Source organism: Hypanus sabinus, chromosome 9 (genome assembly GCF_030144855.1).
Source record: "Hypanus sabinus isolate sHypSab1 chromosome 9, sHypSab1.hap1, whole genome shotgun sequence".
In the NCBI taxonomy this organism is placed as follows: Eukaryota; Metazoa; Chordata; class Chondrichthyes; order Myliobatiformes; family Dasyatidae; genus Hypanus; species Hypanus sabinus.
The window spans coordinates 110,146,490-110,165,821 of record NC_082714.1 but is presented as its reverse complement, the minus strand read 5'-3'; the positions used below and the strand labels follow the sequence as shown (position 1 = coordinate 110,165,821).

General features: G+C 40.6%; 1 protein-coding gene and 1 non-coding gene across 3 annotated transcripts in view; one reads left to right on the top strand and one right to left on the bottom strand.

Moving 5' to 3' along the window:
* The window catches only part of LOC132399726 (deoxynucleotidyltransferase terminal-interacting protein 1), a 30,824-nt gene extending 11,668 nt beyond the window's left edge, over positions 1-19,156 (bottom strand). Inside the window, exons 1-8 of one of the 2 annotated variants that reach the window (XM_059980412.1) lie at positions 18,924-19,154; positions 15,367-15,437; positions 9,678-9,774; positions 6,514-6,612; positions 5,513-5,581; positions 4,112-4,168; positions 3,411-3,472; positions 2,723-2,768 (exon numbers count right to left, since the gene is read on the bottom strand). In XM_059980412.1, coding sequence (XP_059836395.1) covers positions 2,723-2,768; positions 3,411-3,472; positions 4,112-4,168; positions 5,513-5,581; positions 6,514-6,612; positions 9,678-9,774; positions 15,367-15,437; positions 18,924-18,989 — 567 coding nt within the window. In that variant the 5' untranslated portion in view covers positions 18,990-19,154. Of the gene's footprint in view, positions 1-2,722; positions 2,769-3,410; positions 3,473-4,111; positions 4,169-5,512; positions 5,582-6,513; positions 6,613-9,677; positions 9,775-15,366; positions 15,438-18,923 lie in introns of both variants that reach the window. The other variant, XM_059980413.1, reaches the window with a different exon arrangement.
* Positions 19,157-19,259: 103 nt separating this feature from the next.
* trnat-ugu (transfer RNA threonine (anticodon UGU)) lies at positions 19,260-19,332 on the top strand. The gene has a single exon. It is a non-coding gene; the product is annotated as a tRNA-Thr (tRNA).

The following is a 19,332-nucleotide window of genomic DNA, read 5'->3' as shown; positions in this document are numbered from 1 at the left end:
CATTCTTTACTATCTTTAACTTTCAGCAAAAGGCAGTGCAATTTGCCAATTCCATAAAACAGTAAGACAGAGGAGTAGAATTAGGCCATTTGGCCAGAATCTGTTTCATCATACATCATGCCTGATTTATTTTGCCTTTCAACCCATTCTTCTCCATTTAATCTTTAACACCCTTAATAATCAAAAATCTATCAATCTCTACTTTCAATATATCCAATGACTTGGCATTCATAGCCATCTGTGATAATGAATTCCACAAATTCACCATTGCTAGCTAAAGAAACTCCTCCTTCAGTCCTAGATTCTCCCACAACTGGAAACATCCTCCCCATGTCCATTCTATCTACATCTTACAATATAAATTTCAATAAGATCCCACCTCAATCTTCTAAATTCCAGTGGGTACAGGCTCAGAGCCATCAAACACTTGTTGTATATTAACCCTTACGTTCTCGTAAACCTTTTCTGAACCCACTCAATTCCAGCATATCCTTTCTTAGATACAGGTACAAATACAGCTCACGATACTCAAGATGTAATCTGACTTTTATAAAGTCTCGGAATTACTGTACATCCTTACTTTTATATTCTAGCCCTCTCGAAATTAATGCTAATATTGCATTAATCTTTCTTACTGGTCATTCAATTACATTAGGTCTCCCACACTAGGTCTCCCAAGGCCTTCTGTACCTCCAATTACTGAATTCACTCTGTTTAGAAAATAGTCTACACCTTTATTTCTTCTATCAATCTAGGTTGTGCAAAGCTAAGTTTCAGGTACTGCTTTTCTATCCTACCATTGTAAGGACATGACCAGTCACTGCCAATGTTCCTTAAAAGAGTCTGTGAATCAGCACTGCCCATGAACAAATTAGCATACAATCACTAGGAAATCCGCAGGTGCTGGAAATTCAAGCCACACACACAAAATGCTGGTGGAACACAGCAGGCCAGGCAGCATATATAGGAAGAAGCACTGTCGATGTTTTGGGCCAAGACCCTTCGTCAGGACTAACTGAAAGGAAAGATAGTAAGAGATTTGACAGTACGAGGGGGAGGGGGAAATCCGAAATGATAGGAGAAGACCGGAGGGGGTGGGGTGAAGCTGAGAGCCAGCAAGGTGATTGGCAAAAGTGATACAGAGCTGAAGAAGGGAAAGGATCATGGGACAGTAGGCCTAGGGAGAAAGAAAGGGGGAGGGGAGCACCAGAGGGAGATGGAGAATGGGCAGAGAGGGAAAGAAAAAAAAAGGGGGGGGAGGAAAACTAAATATATCAGGGATGGGGTAAGAAGGGGAGGAGGGGCATTTACAGAAGTTAGAGAAGTCAATGTTCATGCCATCAGGTTGGAGGCTACCCAGCCGGTATATAAGGTGTTGTTCCTCCAACCTGAGTGTGGCTTCATCTTGACAGTAGAGGAGGCCATGGATAGACATATCAGAATGGGAATGGGATGTGGAATTAAAATGTTTGGCCACTGGGAGATCCTGCTTTCTCTGGCGGACAGAGCGTAGGTGTTCAGTGAAACGGTCTCCCAGTCTCTGTCAGGTCTCATCAATATATAAAAGGCCACACCGGGAGCACTGTTTCTTTTTGGATTCCAGACCTAACCAATACCACCACTCTCCTCCGTCTACCGGAATTAGTTCTTACTCTCAATAATTTCTCCTTTGGATCTTCCCACTTCCTCCAAACCAAAGGTGTAACTAACCTGCAACCTGATGGCATGAACACTGACTTCTCTAACTTCCGTTAATACCCCTCCTCCCCTTCTTACCCCATCCCTGATTTATTTAGTTATTTTCCCCCTTCCCCTTTTTTTTCTCTCTCTGCCCATCACTCTGCCTGTTCTCCATCTCCCTTTGGTGCTCCCCTCCCCCTTTCTTTCTCCCTAGGCCTCCCGTCCCATGATCCTTTCCCTTCTCCAGCTCTGTATCCATTTTGCCAATCACATTTCCAGCTCTTAGCTTCACCCCACCCCCTGCTGTCTTCTCCTGTCATTTTGGATTTCCCCCTCCCCCTCCCACTATCAAATCTCTTACTAACTTTTCTTTCAGTTAGTCCTGACAAAGGGTCTTGGCTCGAACCGTCGACAGTGCTTCTCCCTATAGATGCTGCCTGGCCTGCTGCGTTCCACCAACATTTTATGCAATTAGCATACAATTCCCCTTTTGGTGGGGGGACAGGTTGTCATCGCTATTTAGATTTGCAGCATCTCTTTCCACTCTGAGACATTTAAATGACGATAAAGCTATCATCCAGGGTTATACTAGTGCACCCTAGAGGAGCAATTCCCTAATTCGGTTCCCAGTCTTTTTGAAGCAGTGGTTCAGCTGTTATAAAAGGCCTCCATGGGAGCTGGAAGGAGAAAAATCAGGTAGGGCTCCTACTCGACATTATGTTCTATTAGCCTTAAAAAGGAATTTGTGAATATAGGCCAAGGATAACAGTCCAATGCTGTGATACCCTCACTGTCACTGACACCATGGACATCAGTCAATGACAACACTACGCTGCTGTGATATCCACACTGTCACTGACACCATGGACATCAGTCAATGGCAACACTACGCTGCTGTGATATCCACACTGTCACTGACAACAAGATGCATGCACATAGTTCTTACTCCAGTTTCAGTCAGGGAGAGGAATCGTAAACACTTCACTGCAAAAGAGTAAATATAATTCTAGTTAAGGAGGGAAGCACAAGCTGAAAACATTACCTTGGGTCCTTCCCGTTTTATTGGCTCAGTGTACTTAACTTTTGTGCTGAAAAATAAATTAATAAGTTAGAGCCTTCATGATAGCAATAATGTGAGATTTAATTTATTCCTACAATTTTAAAAAAAACTGATTGAAGCACTGAAATAATCCAAGTTCTCAGAGGACTTGGTTGGGTAGATACAAAGTTGATGTTTCCCTGGCTGGAGCATCTGGAACCAGGCACACATTCTTAAAATAAGTCAGCCATTCAGAACAGCGATGGAGAGCACCCAACGTTACCTGAGCTGCTGATAGTAGGAGACAGTTCCCAGCATTACCCAGCTCTAAAGATGGCTCCTGTGGGAAGATTAGCTCCAAACTCTACATGCATCTTTTTCTACTTTGGGACAGTCCCTTACCCTTTGAACTCAGTATTTTTGCTGGCCCTGACCATGCAGTGCCTGGATGGTGAACAGTGGCACTGGAACTTGGAAGGAGTACCAGGCTACTTTTCTTCTCCACAAAACTGTTCTGCAATTAAAAGCACTGTTACCCAGACAGTGCATCATTATCTGTTCAGATACATAAACATTCATCACGAATGATTATTTGCAAGAAAAGCCATAAATTGGAGAAGAGCAGTTTAATCAAGTCACTCTTGGTGCTAGTAGCTCAACAGGATACATTTGCCCGAGGGTTGGTACTTACACAATAGCATTCGGAGCTGTCCGATCAAATGAAATCAGATGTCCTGGTGGCCTTCCTTTCCTCTGCAAGAGCAAAATTTCCTTAAAACTTTGCACATTGTCCTTCACTGTTTAAATACCTTGGGCAGTTTGTGCAGTTCCTTAATTCACAAGGTTACTGTATTCATAACCATTCACTGAAGGTGTATTATAATATTAAAATCAATTCAAGATGGCACTGGCTCAACAGATACAAGGAATGGATAATCAGGTTTACTGTTGTTTTGGATGTTTTGTGTTGAATGATTCAATACCTTGGGTGCATTAGATACAGACCAGAATATACTGTTGATGGTTCAGTTTCTGTGGTGGGATTTAGTTATGTGGTCCAATACACAATGGCATTTGCAATTTTACTAGTTTCCTTTTAGGCCTTTAGCTCTACAGTCCCTTTTGATGGCCACTATCCAATGACCTTTGCTAGAAAAGCAGACTGAAGCACAAATTTGATGCCTCGTTTATGTTAGAAAGCCCACTAAGCACCAGCACTGGGCTGCCATGTGAATGGTTTCTCAGGTTTGGTACAGGCTGTGCAAAGAGCAATGCCACCAACAGGTATGGAGCAATCTCCAAGCTTAGCTTACCAGCTTAAAACTTGCACAAACTACAACAATCGCTTTTAGTTCATCTTAACTTTTCATTTTCAGCTTCATTCAGGCTAACCTTCTTCAAGACCGGACTCCCTCTCTGGCTCAAGTCATCTTCTACCTGTCGCGATCGCTGCAGTAAGACACATTTTACATTAAAATATCACACTTGATTGCACTCAAGTATAAAACATTAAAGCCAATGAAATATTTCTGAGTATGGTTAACAAACATCGCAGCTAATTTGATCATATTTTCTCATAAAAAGCAAAGTGATAATGATGTGATTATCAGTTATCAGGGGGATGATGATCGAGGGATAAATGTTGGAGCAAATCCCTCAGCATATCTTCAAAACCCTAAAGATTTCAGCAATTCTGTTTGAACCCCATCACCAATCCTTTACGTGGTACTCTTCCCACTCTGTTACGACAACTGTCAACACCCCTGCTTTTGACCATTGCTGCTGCAACCCGGGGAGCAGGCAGTTGTGCATCTGGGGAACTACATTCTTTTACAAGTCAGTGCTTCCTTGAGAAGGAAAACAACACATTGGTGTTGTGACACAAGGACTTCTATAAGTGCAAACTGCCATTTCCAGTCCACAATATCACTTCCGAATGTCACTCTTTTTTATGTTAAAATTTTATATCAGATTAATAGTTTGTGGGCATGCTATGTTGATACCGGTCGCATAGTTACACATGCAGGTTCCCCAGCATAAAAGTCGCTGATTTGATTTGATGTTAACAATGCATTCCAATGTATGTGTTGATGTACATGCTACAAATAAAGCTGATCTTTTCTTTCTCTTTATGCTTGAAAACTCCCAGATAGTAGCCATTCCTATGTATATCGCTCTTGATTATGCTGCAAAAGCTTCAATTCATCTTACACAAAATAATCAATACCAACCCTGTGGGCATGTTGAAAGAGACAAATTATGAGTTTGTAATATTCCACTGATTCAAACTGGTTTGGATAAGGCTGAAGAATATATTTGAAACCGTAGTGCAAATGTCTAAGTGAAACAAAATTGACCAAAGCTCCTAAAGTATAACTGGATAAGAAGCAGTTGCATTTTTATCAAAAGAAAATCCTCACTCAGCTGTCAGCTAGAGATAATCCCCTTAGGAACAACTTTAAGTGGCAAAATCCTTTTGCTTGCCCAGATCAATCTAATTAACTGTCAGACTGCACCCTTCCAAAAATCAGTTGGTGCCCTGGAATGAATAACATGGGAGATCACAACAGGCAATCTGCCCTAGACACAATGGATGGGCTGCTGATTATGGCAGCTTTATTCAATAACCAGATCATTAACTACAATCAGAGGACGGAATCAGTCAAAGCAAACAAATGATACAGAACAAAAGTAGTAAACTGTTTGACTAATCCAAACTCCACCTGACACTCAATGGAGCAACATAACCATACTTGTGTAATCACTATGGTCTGAAGTAAACTCAGAGCATACCTTTGTGGTAGAAAGGTCTCCAGTGGGTTTGGTAAGCATCTTCCCTCCATCCGAGTACATCATTTTAGCCTGCACCAGAAAGATGGGATAAGGCACTGAGTCAGGCACTGGCTCATAGTTACAAGGATACAACAAAAAAAATTAATGGAACTGCTGCATTCAAGTATTAATGCACACTGTATCCATAAACTTATTAAAAATCTCCACCCATTTTTGCTGTTCCTTTTACAAATCAATGTTTCTTTCTTTTATTGCTTACCTAATCTAAAGAGTATGATTGGTTATATTTATCAGAAGCTTTAAAAAAGTTTATTCTTTTGGTTATTGGTATGTTTTACTAGAATGCTGGAACTGTCCTTCAATGAAATGACAAGCACAGCAAGGAGAGCTCAAACTAAATAACTATTGTTGTTCAAACATTCATGAAAGCCCTATTTATTCATATTCAAATTGATGTAAATAATTCAAAACATTAAAATATATTTAGTAAAGTTAACACAAAAACAAAATGTAAATAACAGTTAAGGAAATGAAAATATTTGTTAAAAATGTACACCATAACTTAACTGCAGTTTTGCTGTGAGTTGGAGGCTAGCACTGAGTTGATCAAATCATTGGAGAATCAGAAAGATAAGTGACCCACATCCAGCCATGCACATTAGGACATGTACAGACCACGGATGCTGTTCCTATGTAAGGGTCTGGGCCAGCACTATACAGTCAGTACGTCAGTCTTAGTAAGGGTCATCACTATATGTTTAAGTATGGCAAAAAGTACTTCTGAACCTTATTGTTAAATTACATAGCTAAAAATATCCATTCTCAAATATGAACATATCATTCTATAAGTAAAGATTTTCTTGGGTAATCAATGTTGCATTTTGTGTGTTGGAAGTGCAATTTGCATACAACACATCCTGTGGAAGGACAGGGCACCATACACCCCATATAGGGCCATTTAATCCATTCACTCACTGTCTCCCTGCTACCATTTCTCCTACCTGTTCCAAACAGTTTTTACAGGTCTCTTGCACCAGCTGCTCAGGGTCTACATCTTCACCGATATTCTCCTTTACATTCCATGCAGCCTTCTGGAAAAACTGAAAATAGATTCAATCAGGACCAACAGACTCCAAACAAGCAAACAGGGAGCATTTCTGAGCGTCTTCACTTCCTGGTCCCTACTTCCCCCAAGCAACAATCAAGGGGCAGGCTAGCAGACTCGCTTGCTGCACTAGCTCATGAGGAGGACAGCTCTGGGATTGTTCTTGCAGAAATGTGGCTTCAAAACAACATCCATGCATTATCAGTCTGCAGGCCATGACACTCGGGGATTTCAGCTATCTTTTTTTTGTGAATACATGTTTTTCTGCTATCATAGTTATACGTGCTGTGTGACTGTTGATACAGTGTGTTGCACCTTGGTCCTAGACGAATACCAATTCGTTTGGCTGTATTCATATGTATGGTCTAATGACAGTTAACTTGAACTTGAATCAGTAAAGCTGGCTGGTGGCCACTCTTCCCATACCTGCTCATTCTCCCATCACAGCCATTTTTTATTATTCTTGCTTACATGCTATTTTTGTTCACTTCTGACTTATGAACAATTGAAGTTACAAAGATATCTTGTGCCTATACACAAGATAATAAGTTTGCTCCCTTGGTACTGTCAATCTCTACTTCAAATCCATCTTCAGGTTGGCAGTGGGGCCTACAGCTATTTACAGCACATACTAAGCGTTTAGAAGAAGGACAGTATACTGTATAATGTGTTGAAGTCGGTGGGCAACAGAAGGCTGAGTGGGAGAGTGAATAACAGGAAGGTGAAGAGTCAGAAAAGTGATAATCAAGGGCCAGTGACAAGGAGGAGGTAGGTAGTCTACAATGTCATAGAATGTGAGGGCATACATTTTGGTAAAAAAATTGAGGCAATTTAAGAGAGTCTCACTCAGCCAGTTCCTGGGATAAAAAGGTTCCCCTATTGTGAGCAGATACAGAAACTGGACCTGTATTTAGAACTTAGAAGACCAAAGAGCATCTTAAAAATCATAAAATGACATGGCAGGATAGATATCAAGATGTTTCAATTATTGGGAGTTTCCATATTTCCTTATGACATAACCTCCTACGAGTGATTATTCATTACATTATATGGATCGTCATCAAAACTGAACAAACACAGTAATTATTATTTCCTGGAGAACAGAATTGAAAATGCGATAGCTGACAGCGTCAAGCAGTATAGCACAAGTAAGTGACATCAGCCATAGGTCAACAAAGTCGCAACCTTGGTATGAAAAAAATTCAGTTAGTATATTCTTAAATACCTGATGTTATGTTTACTATATCTTATAATTGTAATGCTACAGTATAATTTGATAGTTTAGATCTAGCAATACAGACAAAAGCTTCGGGGAAATCAAGAAGTGAATCATCACACAGGAAACCCAGCTTCTGACCTACTTGTAGCCAAAGTGTTTAACCAAACTGATGATGTAATCACCATTTCATTCCTCTTAAGTTAGGCCTGCCTTGGTCTAGAGCAGGCATGGGCAAACTATGGCCCGCGGGCCATATGCGGCCCGTTAAGCTTTTTAATCCGGCCCGCAGAACTTGATGAAATTATATTAATAAACCTTGTTAACGTTTTTTCCCCGCAATTCTGGCCTTTTCCCAATAGATGACGCACTCTATATACATTGACCTTTGTTGAGGTGCAGCGTATTACTCCACATTTGCGCTTTACTCTTTGTTCGGCTCGACCTATTTGTGTGAACAGGCGTTCAACGTCATGAACATCAACAAAGCCAGCCACAGATCCAAGTTAACTGACCAACACCTCAGATCCATCCTGAGAATCGCCACAACAAAACTAAATCCAGACTTTGATGTGCTGGCTAAAAAGGGAGACCAACAACACTGTTGCCACTGAAATTAAAAATAAGTTTCTTCGTTGTGTTATGTAAAAAATGCATTTGAAAATTTTTTTTTCAATAAGCCTTACATGTTACATGTCATTTCTGTTAAGTGATGGACATGAGTAGTGCACAGGTGCACGTACGTTCTCAAAATAAAAAATGCGCTCCAGATCAAATAACGCGCTCCGCATGCTGGCGCGCTGTCACTGTTCTGTCTTTGTGCTGGTCGTTGTTGAGTTTTGGCACAGGGGACAATTGAATAAGAAGGAGCAGGACAGTAGACCTGCATCTCCTACCGTTTTTGAAATAAAGACAGTCAGGAGGAGAGTGATGATGATAATATCTTGAAGGATAACAGAATTTTCAGTGCTTTAAAATAATTGTTACTATTAAAAAAAGCTGTATTTTATTCATTTAATTTTCAGTGTTTTAAAAGTCATTTCAATAAATAGCTAAATACCATGGGACTTCAAAGACAGATATTTTGTTGTAATGCATTTGTTCATTTTCAATTGAAATTAAAGCACATGTTTTCTACATATCCCATGATATTTTATTTTCTCTTATGAGGTGTATTACCAAAACACTCCGTCCATCTGCTCCATCCCCCTGTCAAATTTTAGAACCCTTTGTGGCCCACAAGTCAAAAAGTTTGCCCACCCCTGGTCTAGAGTGTTGATAACTCCAAAGTTACACCTTTTCACATCAGGTTACAACTTGATCAAGTTATCACCACTATTCAATATTTACACACAATTCCACAACTGTTCAGAAAGTTGTGTTCTGAAAGCAAGTTATGTTTTAGATTGATTACCTTTCACCTGAACATTTCTGAAGAAAGGCTTTTGACCCAAAATATTAACGAGTTATTTTCTGTAGCTGATCCTAGCAGTTTTATTTTCATTTTAGAATCCCAGCTTTTCCTGTTCAATTGTTAGATAACTGTTCCCATTTTGTTACATTACAAACTGTATGAATTATTAAACACAACTAATTCTTACATTCTCCACCTTTTGTTCATTTCAGGAATTCTCTTCCCAACAACACAATGGGAATTCCTTCAGCATGTAGATTGTAGCAATTCTAGATGTGATACACTACTACTTAGTCGAAGGTTGGTAAGGATGGCCAATAAATACTGGTCTTATCAAGGGTGCTGCATTGCCAAAATAAATTTTCATTGCTTGAACTGCCAACCTACCCAGGACAGTGTTTCACTCACCCACTAGGTTCAGTCAGCTTACCTTGGTGTACTTATTGATTACGCCACGGATCTCCTCATTGATGTGAGGCTGCAGAACAGCTCGCAACAGATCCATGGATATGTTTGGATTGGTGAAGCTAAAGAAAGGAGACAGACTACAATGATACCTTTTTAGAGGGCGATGATGTCTTTTAACAGTCAATTCAACATAGTCAATTCAGGAAAATCAACCACTGACAATCTATATACGAGGCATTTCATCCCTACTGTAAGAGCTGGATGTATGAAACAGACTCTTTTGCTCACACTATAACCAAGGTTCCCATCAAATGTTACAGGATTATACTACAAGTGTGGAGGGATTGGGTAGCATATTCGGGAAGTTTAAGTGCAAGTCTTCAGGACTTTGATAAGTGCATCCATTTGGGCTCTATACTAAAGAAAGGATTTTGTTGATTTGGGAACTATATTGATGCCTGGAATTGTCTAAGGAGGAAAGGCCAAGAGAGAGTGGCTCTCTTCCACTCTGTCATCAGATTTCTGAACAGTCCATGAACCTAAAACACATTATTCCCCCTTTTTTGCATTTTTTATTTAGTAAATTTTAATAACTTTATGTTTGCACTATTCTACTGCTACATAATAAACTCTACATCATATAAGACAGTGATAATCTGATTCTTAAATACTGTAATGTTTAAATGAATGAGAGTTGATCTTACTGAAATATAGAAAATTCTGAGAGGGCTTGAGAGGATAAATACTGGGAAGATGTTTTCCTAGGTGGAAAAATCTAGAACTAGGGAGCATAGCTTTAAGATAAAAAGGACACCCACTTATGACCAAGGTGAGAGGGAATTCATTTTCTGAGTGTTGTGAACCTTTGAAGGTCTCTACCTCAGGGAGCTGTGGATTCCAATTCATTTACTATATTCAAAACGGGGTCAGAATTTTGGACTACTGGGAAATTGAGCCAAGAAAATGGAACTTAGGCTAACAATTTGATCACTCGTGATTTTACCAAATGGTAGAAAAAGCTTCAGAGGCCAGGTGGTCTAGCTGTACTTCAATTTCTCATGCTCTTCATCTGAGTATACAAACTCTCATCATTCTGTGCTATCTACAATCTTAAACAATATGAGCATTTCCAAATAATAGTCAACACAAAGTTGTTTTGTCACAAACCAAAGCAAAAATTGGTAATATCCTACAATTTTAAAAGACACAATACACCAAGTAGAGATTAAATATACTTACAAGTTTGCAATTGAGAACCTGTATGTTTTAACAAAATGTTTGAGGAGGTTCATGTATTATTTTGTTTTTATCTTCTGAAAATGATGAGTTCAGATTTAATTTTAAACACAGCGGGAAATGGAGTGGAGAAGAATGCTAAAATTTTACAATTCAGTATGTGAACAAGAGGAAGTCTCTGAAAAGCCATAAAAACACGGACAAAAAGAAAGAGGGAGAACTGAGGCAAGATAAGCTTGTCAAACCGATTTTCCCAAGCTTGTCCAGAATGAGGAGGTATACCATTATAGAATCACAGAATCCTTATACCACAGGAGGCCATTTGACCCTTCTGAGTAACACCAGCGCAGCTATCCCCACTCTATAACCGAAGCTTCTTCAAATTACCTCAGTTCAGATATCTATTCAGCTTATTTCTGAATGCTTGCTGAAAGTCTCCACCACCACATATGGCAATGCATTCCAGAACCTAGCAACTTGCTGTGTGAAGAAATTCTTATCTCACTTTTGCTAATCCTCCTAGTTCTTAACCAATGAGCATAGTTTCTCCCTGTATATATCATTACAATTTTAAATACTTCTTTCAAATCATTACACATACTTGATACCAGCTTCTCCAGTCTATCTAAATAACTAAAGTCCATCATCACTGGAACCATTCACCATCCCTACAGTTTTCACACTTTCTTAAACTGGCACCAGAACACAGCACAGTTGTGGACAACCAGTGTTTTACAAACGTTTATTATTTTTTGAAAGATTGTGATGCCAGAATTGGGAGGAAAAAAAACATTGCTGGAGGAACTCACTAGGTCAAACAGCATCTGTGGGCAGTGGGCGGGGGGGGGGAAGGGAAAGAATGATTGACATTCCAAGTAGAGGCACTGCATCAGTCCTGCACCTTTATCTGTAAAGCCCAGTGCGTCAAATACATTTTAACCACTTTCTCAACCTACCTTGTTATTTTCAATAAACTTTGCACATTAAATCCTGATCTCTTCGTTCTTTTAATACTTTTGGAATTGTATCTTCTAATTTATATAGCCTTTTCTTATTCTTCCTGACAAAATGGAATATGCCACATTTCTCACCATTAACTTTCATCTGCCACCTCTCTGCCCATTTTAGTCAGACTGTTACTATCTCTTTGAAATTTATTATTTTTTTCTGCAACAATTCAATGCACAGCTGCACTTTACATCATCTGTAAATTTTGAAATTGTGTCCTGTATACCCATCCATCTCATTAACATACATTAACTCAGAAAACACCTTCCTCTATCATACGATCATAACATATAGGAGCAGGATTAGGCTGTTTGGCCTATCGACCCTGATCCACCATTCCATCATGGCTGACTGTTATCCCTCTCAACTCTATTTTCCTGCCTTCTCCCCATAACCTTTGACTCTCTTAATAATAAAGAACTTATCAACCTCTGCTTTAAATATATCCAACGACTTGGTCTCCACTGCCCTCTGCAGTAATAAATTCCACAGGTTCACCACTATCTAGCTATAGAAATTCTTCCTTATCTCTGTTCTAAATGGACATTCTACTATTCTGAGGCTTTGACTTCTGGTCCTAGACTTCCCCAATATAGGAAACATCCTCCACGTCTAGTCTATCTGGGCTTTCCAATATTCCATGGATTTCAATGAGTTCCCTCCTCACTCTTCTAATCTCCAGTGACTATAGGCCCAGAGACATTAAAGGCTGCTCATACGTTAACAGTTTCATCCCTGGAATCATTCTTGTGAACGTCCTCTGAACCTGCTCCAATACCAGCATGTCCTTTCTTTGATAAGGGGCCCAAAACTGCTCACAATATTCAAAGAGCGGTCATATCAATGCCTTATAAAAGCCTCAGCATTACATTCTCTATCCTGTAAAACATTTTCACTCTGTACTACATCCCAGAGTTTCAGCATGTTCTTTTAAAAAAAATTCTAAATATATAAAAAATTATTCTGCCCTCACTCTTCCAGGCAGATGGGCTAGGAGGAACAAAAATTTGTTACCCTCTCCAAGATAGAACCAGGAGCACTGTGTCACCTGGACTCTTTGACTCCACTACATCACAGACATTTCCTTTCTCGCTGCAAACCCTCCTCTCCTTTTGCTGTTTTCTCACTTTCCCAGTTCTGTTTCAAGGTTACCACAGATCTGCTATCACTAACATTTTCTGATTTTGCCTCAGTTTTCCAGTACCTGTAGTTATTCTGCTTTTTCTTTCTTTACTACTCACTCTTCTTTCGACTCACATCAACTATTGCAACCATCTCTACCAGGGTTTGCTGGAGCACTAGGGCTCCATGAGAAGTTGCTAGGGGTTCCATGAAATTAAAAAAGATGAGCATAGTTTTTTGTACTTCGTGCATTCTGGGATGCTAACAATGCTATCCAGTGGTGAGCAGTGGCCGAGCAGTTCCGATAGCAATCTCGTTAAAGGTCTTTCAACCCAGTCTGGCAGTTCGCAGTAGGACCATGTTTATTTGCTTGAGTTTTGACATGAGATGGGGGAGGATGGTAGGCTGATAACTGGTGAGCGCTGTATTGCATGGAGGAGAGGACGGTAGGCTGATGAGGGCTGTGAAGTGCATTTTTTGAGCTTTGAATGGACTCACCCAAATTTGGGCTGTGACATCAGTCTCTCTCTCTCTCTCCTGAATTACCTCCAACCTTCTCTTGCGTGCCACCGATTGACTTATGGGAGCGAACAAACTCTACCAGTGTAGGAGAAAACTAGAAGGAAATTTTCATTCTAAAGGATTTTTTTTAAACACACTGCTGGCCTGCCACATTGCTTTTGTAATTGTTACAAAAGGTGGATTAGAAGTGAATTGTATTGTGATGTTTTCGTATCTTTAGCAGTTTTCTCATTTAGTTATTATGCAACAATGGACACAAAAAAACTCCCTCTTTATAATAAAAGCTATTGATCAATGGGTTTTACATGGTCTGATGATCCAAACTGTCCTATTCCATTGTGCCTAGTCTGTGGCAAGCAATGGCTCCAGCAAAATTGACAACTACAAATCACAGCCATAAGACATATAAAAGTGCTGATTATTTTAAATGACTATTGGAATCTCAAAACAAACCAATTAAAGCTTTTGTTATTAAAGTCACAGCGAAAAAAAAACAGGAAGTTATTTAGCAGCAGAAGTTATTACCCAGAAAAGGAAAAGTCACACAGTTGGTGAGAACCTAATGAAGCCAGCATGTAAAACTATAGTGGGTAAAATGCTTGGACAAAATGCAGTATGAGAAATTGAAAAGGTTTCACTCTCAAACAGTAGGATAAGTTAACGCATTGATGACATGTCACATGACGCTGTCATAAACTAAAAAAAAATCTCTATCCAGACTGATGAGTCAACAGGTTTCACCAATAAAATGTTGTAGCATTTATAAGATATTAATGATGGTGAGATTCAAGAAAACTTTTTCTATTGCAAAGAGCTGCCCAAAACAAGACGAAGATATATTTAATGTTTTGTCTTCATCTCTGCAAACAAAAGGTCTGTCTTGAAGGAATTGTATTGGCATCTGTACTGATGGTGCTCCATCAATGGATGGCTCAATGAGAGGTTTTGTTTCTCTTGCAAAACAAAATTCTGACTTCACAACACACAGCTTCAACATTGTCAAAAACATTTCATGTAAATATGAATTAAAATCAATTTACATCCTTTATTTAAAGTAAATCTATTTGAGCCTACCTTTAGAAAAATTAAATCCCATTTTGGCTTAAGACAGTTGTTTAACAAAAATATATGTTTGCCTTTATGAGTTTTTAAAATTTATGAAAGGCAAAGAAAGATTAATTTCAAGAAAAGTGTTAAGCTTAACTACCCATGTTTTTCAAGTAAGCTTCTTTAGATTATTACATCTACAACTTAATGATCGAGCCAACATACTGTGAACTGTAGATATAATAATTTTTATGCAAGGGTTCCCCGAGACCTGAAAGTTATTTGAAGGGTTTCTGCAGGGCAAAAAGATTGAGAAAGACAGATCTATGCTAATCCCATTTAGCTGCATTGAGTCTGTAGCCTGCTATGCCATGGAGAATCAACTGCTCTAAGAGTATCTGCCTTCAGCATCACACCCGATTCCAAACACTCTACGTAGGAAAAACAAAATTCACCCTCAGATCACCTCTCAATTCCTACTGCTCACCTGTCCTCTTATCAGCCTTAGTCCAAGCATGAACAAAAGAATCTGATAATATTCCCCTTCCAGTGCCAAACAGAATGAACAAATACCACGAGGACAACACACACAAAATGCTGGTGGAACACAGCAGGCCAGGCAGCATCTATAGGGAGAAGCGCTGTCGACATTTCGGGCCAAGACCCTTCGTGAGGATTCACTTTTCCCAACTGGTCTTCTGATCCTACCAGATCTGGACCAGGATATTGAGCAAAGAGGTGTTCTTATGTGCACTTTGATGAATGAAATGCTTTACCTCACTGCCATCTGTGATCTGCGACCCCTTCGGGCAACTTGGCGGTGCTTAATCATGATGTTCCATGGATTCTGCAAATAAAAAAGCAAGTACTGAGCAAGTCAGAGAGCATTTGTAGAGAAAGAAACAGATAACATTTCAATTATTGACTTTGTATTGGAAATGAAAAGGTAAGAGATGCTGAAGAGATGAAGAGAAGGAATAAAAAGAATAGAAAGTTTATGTTAGGGTGAAAGGCTTGTGGAGAATGAATGACAGAGTGGTGACATCAGGTTGGAAAGGCTAGTGTCTCAGTGAGGATTGTGTGGGTTTGTGTAGGTTCTGAGTATGGGAGGGTGGGGAGAATGTTGGGGAGGGGATGGAATTAAATAGGAAGCAAATAAAATCCAAAAGTACAAATGGAGGAAAGACAGGGTAAAATATAAAAAGAATCCTAAATTGTGAATTGCATGGTTGGAATAAGCTGAAGGCAATCCCTCGAGTATAAAAAAACTCACAACATGAGCTCATCTTAACACAATACCCCCAGATGCTCACCACACCATATTCTGTACCAAAAGCCAACACTGAACTTACTGCTTTATTACGAATTCCCAACGACATCTATGCGCCCCCCCCCCCATTCACACAAAGGGTATGAACAAATTCCAAAGTCAGAGCATCTGAATAACTGAAGTTATGGAAATTAAAACAATGGGCTGGATGATAACAAACATCAGCCAAGACATTTGGTCAAAACCGGAGGAGAAAACAAAATATTCAGACCAACTAAAAACAAATAAAGAGTGAAGGGAGTGTGAGAATAGATTAGAGAACAACACTACAATATGGAGTGCTTCAAATGAGATTCTGACTCTGAACTAAAACAATCTTGGGGTGGAAAAGAGCAGCACAAAGAACCAACTTAAGAGTTTTGCCTTGTCTTTACCCAGTGAAGATTTTGTTAAAAGCGCAATCAAATGGTTGCAAATTTTGGTAGTATATAAAGCGGACAAAATAAGGTGCTCACAAGAACCATCCAGCCTTTAAGGATGCAACCAGGGATATTGGGAGAAATAAAGGATGGAGATAAGGATGCACTGACCACAATCTTCATTGCAAAAGGGATAATACCAGAGAAGTACAGGGATATAAACTTAGTTGGAATATTATAGTGAGGTTGTATAAGGCATTGGTGAGGCCGAATTTGGAGTATTGTGTGCAGTTTTGGTTACCGAATTACAGGAAGGATATTAATAAGGTTGAAAGAGTGCACAGGTTTACAAGGATGTTGCTGGGACTTGAGAAACTGAGCTACAGAGAAAGGTTGAATAGGTTAAGGCTTTATTCCCTGGAGCGTAGAAGAATGAGGGGAGACTTGATAGAGGTATATAAAATTATGATGGGTATAGACAGAGTGAATGCAAGCAGGCCTTTTCCACTGAGGTTAGGGGAGAAAATAAACCAGAGGACATGGGTTAAGGGTGAAGGGGGAAAAGTTTAAAGGGAACACTGGGGGGTGCTTCTTCACACAGAGAGTGGTGGGAGTCGGAATGAGCTGCCAGATGAAGTGGTAAACACGGGCTCACTTTTAACATCTAAGGAAAACTTGGACAGGTACATGGATGAGAAGGGTATGGAGGGATATGCTCCAGGTGCAGGTCATTGGGACTAGGCAGAAAAATGGTTTGGCATAGCCATGAAGGGCCAAAAGGCCTGTTTCTGTGCTGTAATGTTCTGTGATTCTAAATCAGGATCAGGCCACCCAGCCTATCAAAAGCCTGCTTTGCCATTTAATGATAATGGCTGATTAGACAACTTCAACTCAGCAGTCCTGTGGTAAACTCTCTCCACAGGTTCAACCTGACTTGCTGAGCATTTCCAGCATTATCTGCTTTTATTTCAGATTCCCACTACCTGTCATTGTTTTGAATGCATGGTTAGCTTCATGTGTGTTTCCTTTCAACCTTCTTCATCAAACCTCATCAGTAAACCCTTCTAATACTCTCATCTCACTTCCCCTTGAACACATCTATATCCATCATCCTCTAGTGTCAACATCTGTGAACAGTACTTCAATTGCAGCCTATTTAAAGTTACAAACATTTTAACAGAACTTCTATTTTCATTTTATACATATCTTAAGTAAAAAAAACTATTTTTTTAATAATCATGTTTTCGTAACTGTGTTGCTATGTTTAGTAACCAGTATTAGAACCATAGAACATTACAGCACAGAAACAGGCCTTTTGGCCCTTCTTGGCTGTGCCGAACCATTTTTCTGCCTAGTCCCACTGACCTGCACCTCTCACCTCAACCTTTTTCTCCGTGAGCCTCTGAAGCTCAGAGTTTATTGCTCCTCACTAGTCTCTCAAATAAATTTGCATATAAATTCATAATTAGCTTTCCTTCTTTCTTTTCTCAACTTATTGTAGTGAACTAACCTGACATCAGTGTAGTCAAGGTTTTTGTTTTATTTACTGAAATACAGCATGGAATAGACCATCCCAGCGCCCCCCCCCCCCCATTCTCAAATCTCTCAGTTCTTCAGCCTGCTCAGACACATCTTCCTCATGGATCACAAAATTACTTAATTTTCCAATCACTTTCTATTAATTTCCAGCAGATTTATTCTGCCACTTGTCAAGATCCGTACTTTATCACAATGCAGTGCCATGTGAACATTTTAAAATTGTTCTAACAATTCTCCTCACTCCTTCATCTGATGAAATCAGATGTCTGGGAGCAACTCCTGTGGAATTTTACCTTCCAACATCTGTCGATTTAACTAAAAGAAAACTTTAATCTGCATTTGGCTTTGTAGCCAAATCGACACCCACTCTCAAGTGAAACAAAACTGCAGATGTTGAAAGGTACATAAAGGCACAATACGTAGGAGGCAAGCCACTGGTTCACAACACCTCGAGGTCCCCGATACCGTGCGACTGAACAGCGGGAGTACCTGTACAATTTTGGTCACATAACAGGAAAGTTGTGACTGCGCTGGAGAAGCTGCAGCGGTGATTTACACGAATAATGCCAGCACCAGAACGCTATAGCCATGAGGGAAAACGCGTAGGATTAATTTTTTACGGAATACCGTAGGCTGAGAGGAGACTTGAGTGAATAGAAAAATGAGGGCCCCGGACATAGAAAGATCAATTTCCTTTAGCTAAGAAGTGAACAACCAGGGGCATGAGTTTAAAAGCAGAAAGCAGAGGAGATACTTTGTCAGCCAGATGGTGCTCAGGTGCAGAAAGCCTCATCATGTTCAAATAGTGTAGCTGTTGAGCCGTGGGCTGCCGGGCCAAAAACCCAGAGTAGGAAGGTGGGACTGGGCTGGGAAATTTCCTCCCGACCTGAAGAGGTTCTAAAGAATGCAAAGCATCTGCAGAAGAGCTTCCTACGCCAAACCTATAACCTCCATCCACCGGGTCCCTCTCCATCCTCGTTGGCCCCCGACCACCCGCAGACCCGCCGGCACCCGAGCCCCGGGCTGCTGCTGCCGCCGTTCGACCGGACGGCCCTGCGCCGACATCTGTGGAGGGCAACGGACAGTTAAACCCGGCTCTGCTCACCGTGCTCGGGCCCTCGGATTCGGGCGGGCCGTCAGCTGGGCTTCCCTCTTCACCGCTCGCTCCCATGGTAACCGGTCCTCACGCCTCTGCCCACTGACCCCGACTGCAGCTGCCGCCGCCCTGACTGTCACTTCCGGCACCGGCGGCGCGGTTACGACAATCGTTGATCACCATGTTTGTGCGGGGCACACGGGCACAATCGCCATCTTATTGCGGGGCCAGGGACGTCAGAACGAGACGTTCGCCCGACACCGCTCCAGCTGGCCGAAACCAATGGTGCCATTCGCCGGCCGCATATCACGTTATTAAGCCGATCCCGCCGTCGCTTGACGCATGGGCTCCATAGCTCAGGGGTTAGAGCACTGGTCTTGTAAACCAGGGGTCGCGAGTTCAAATCTCGCTGGGGCCT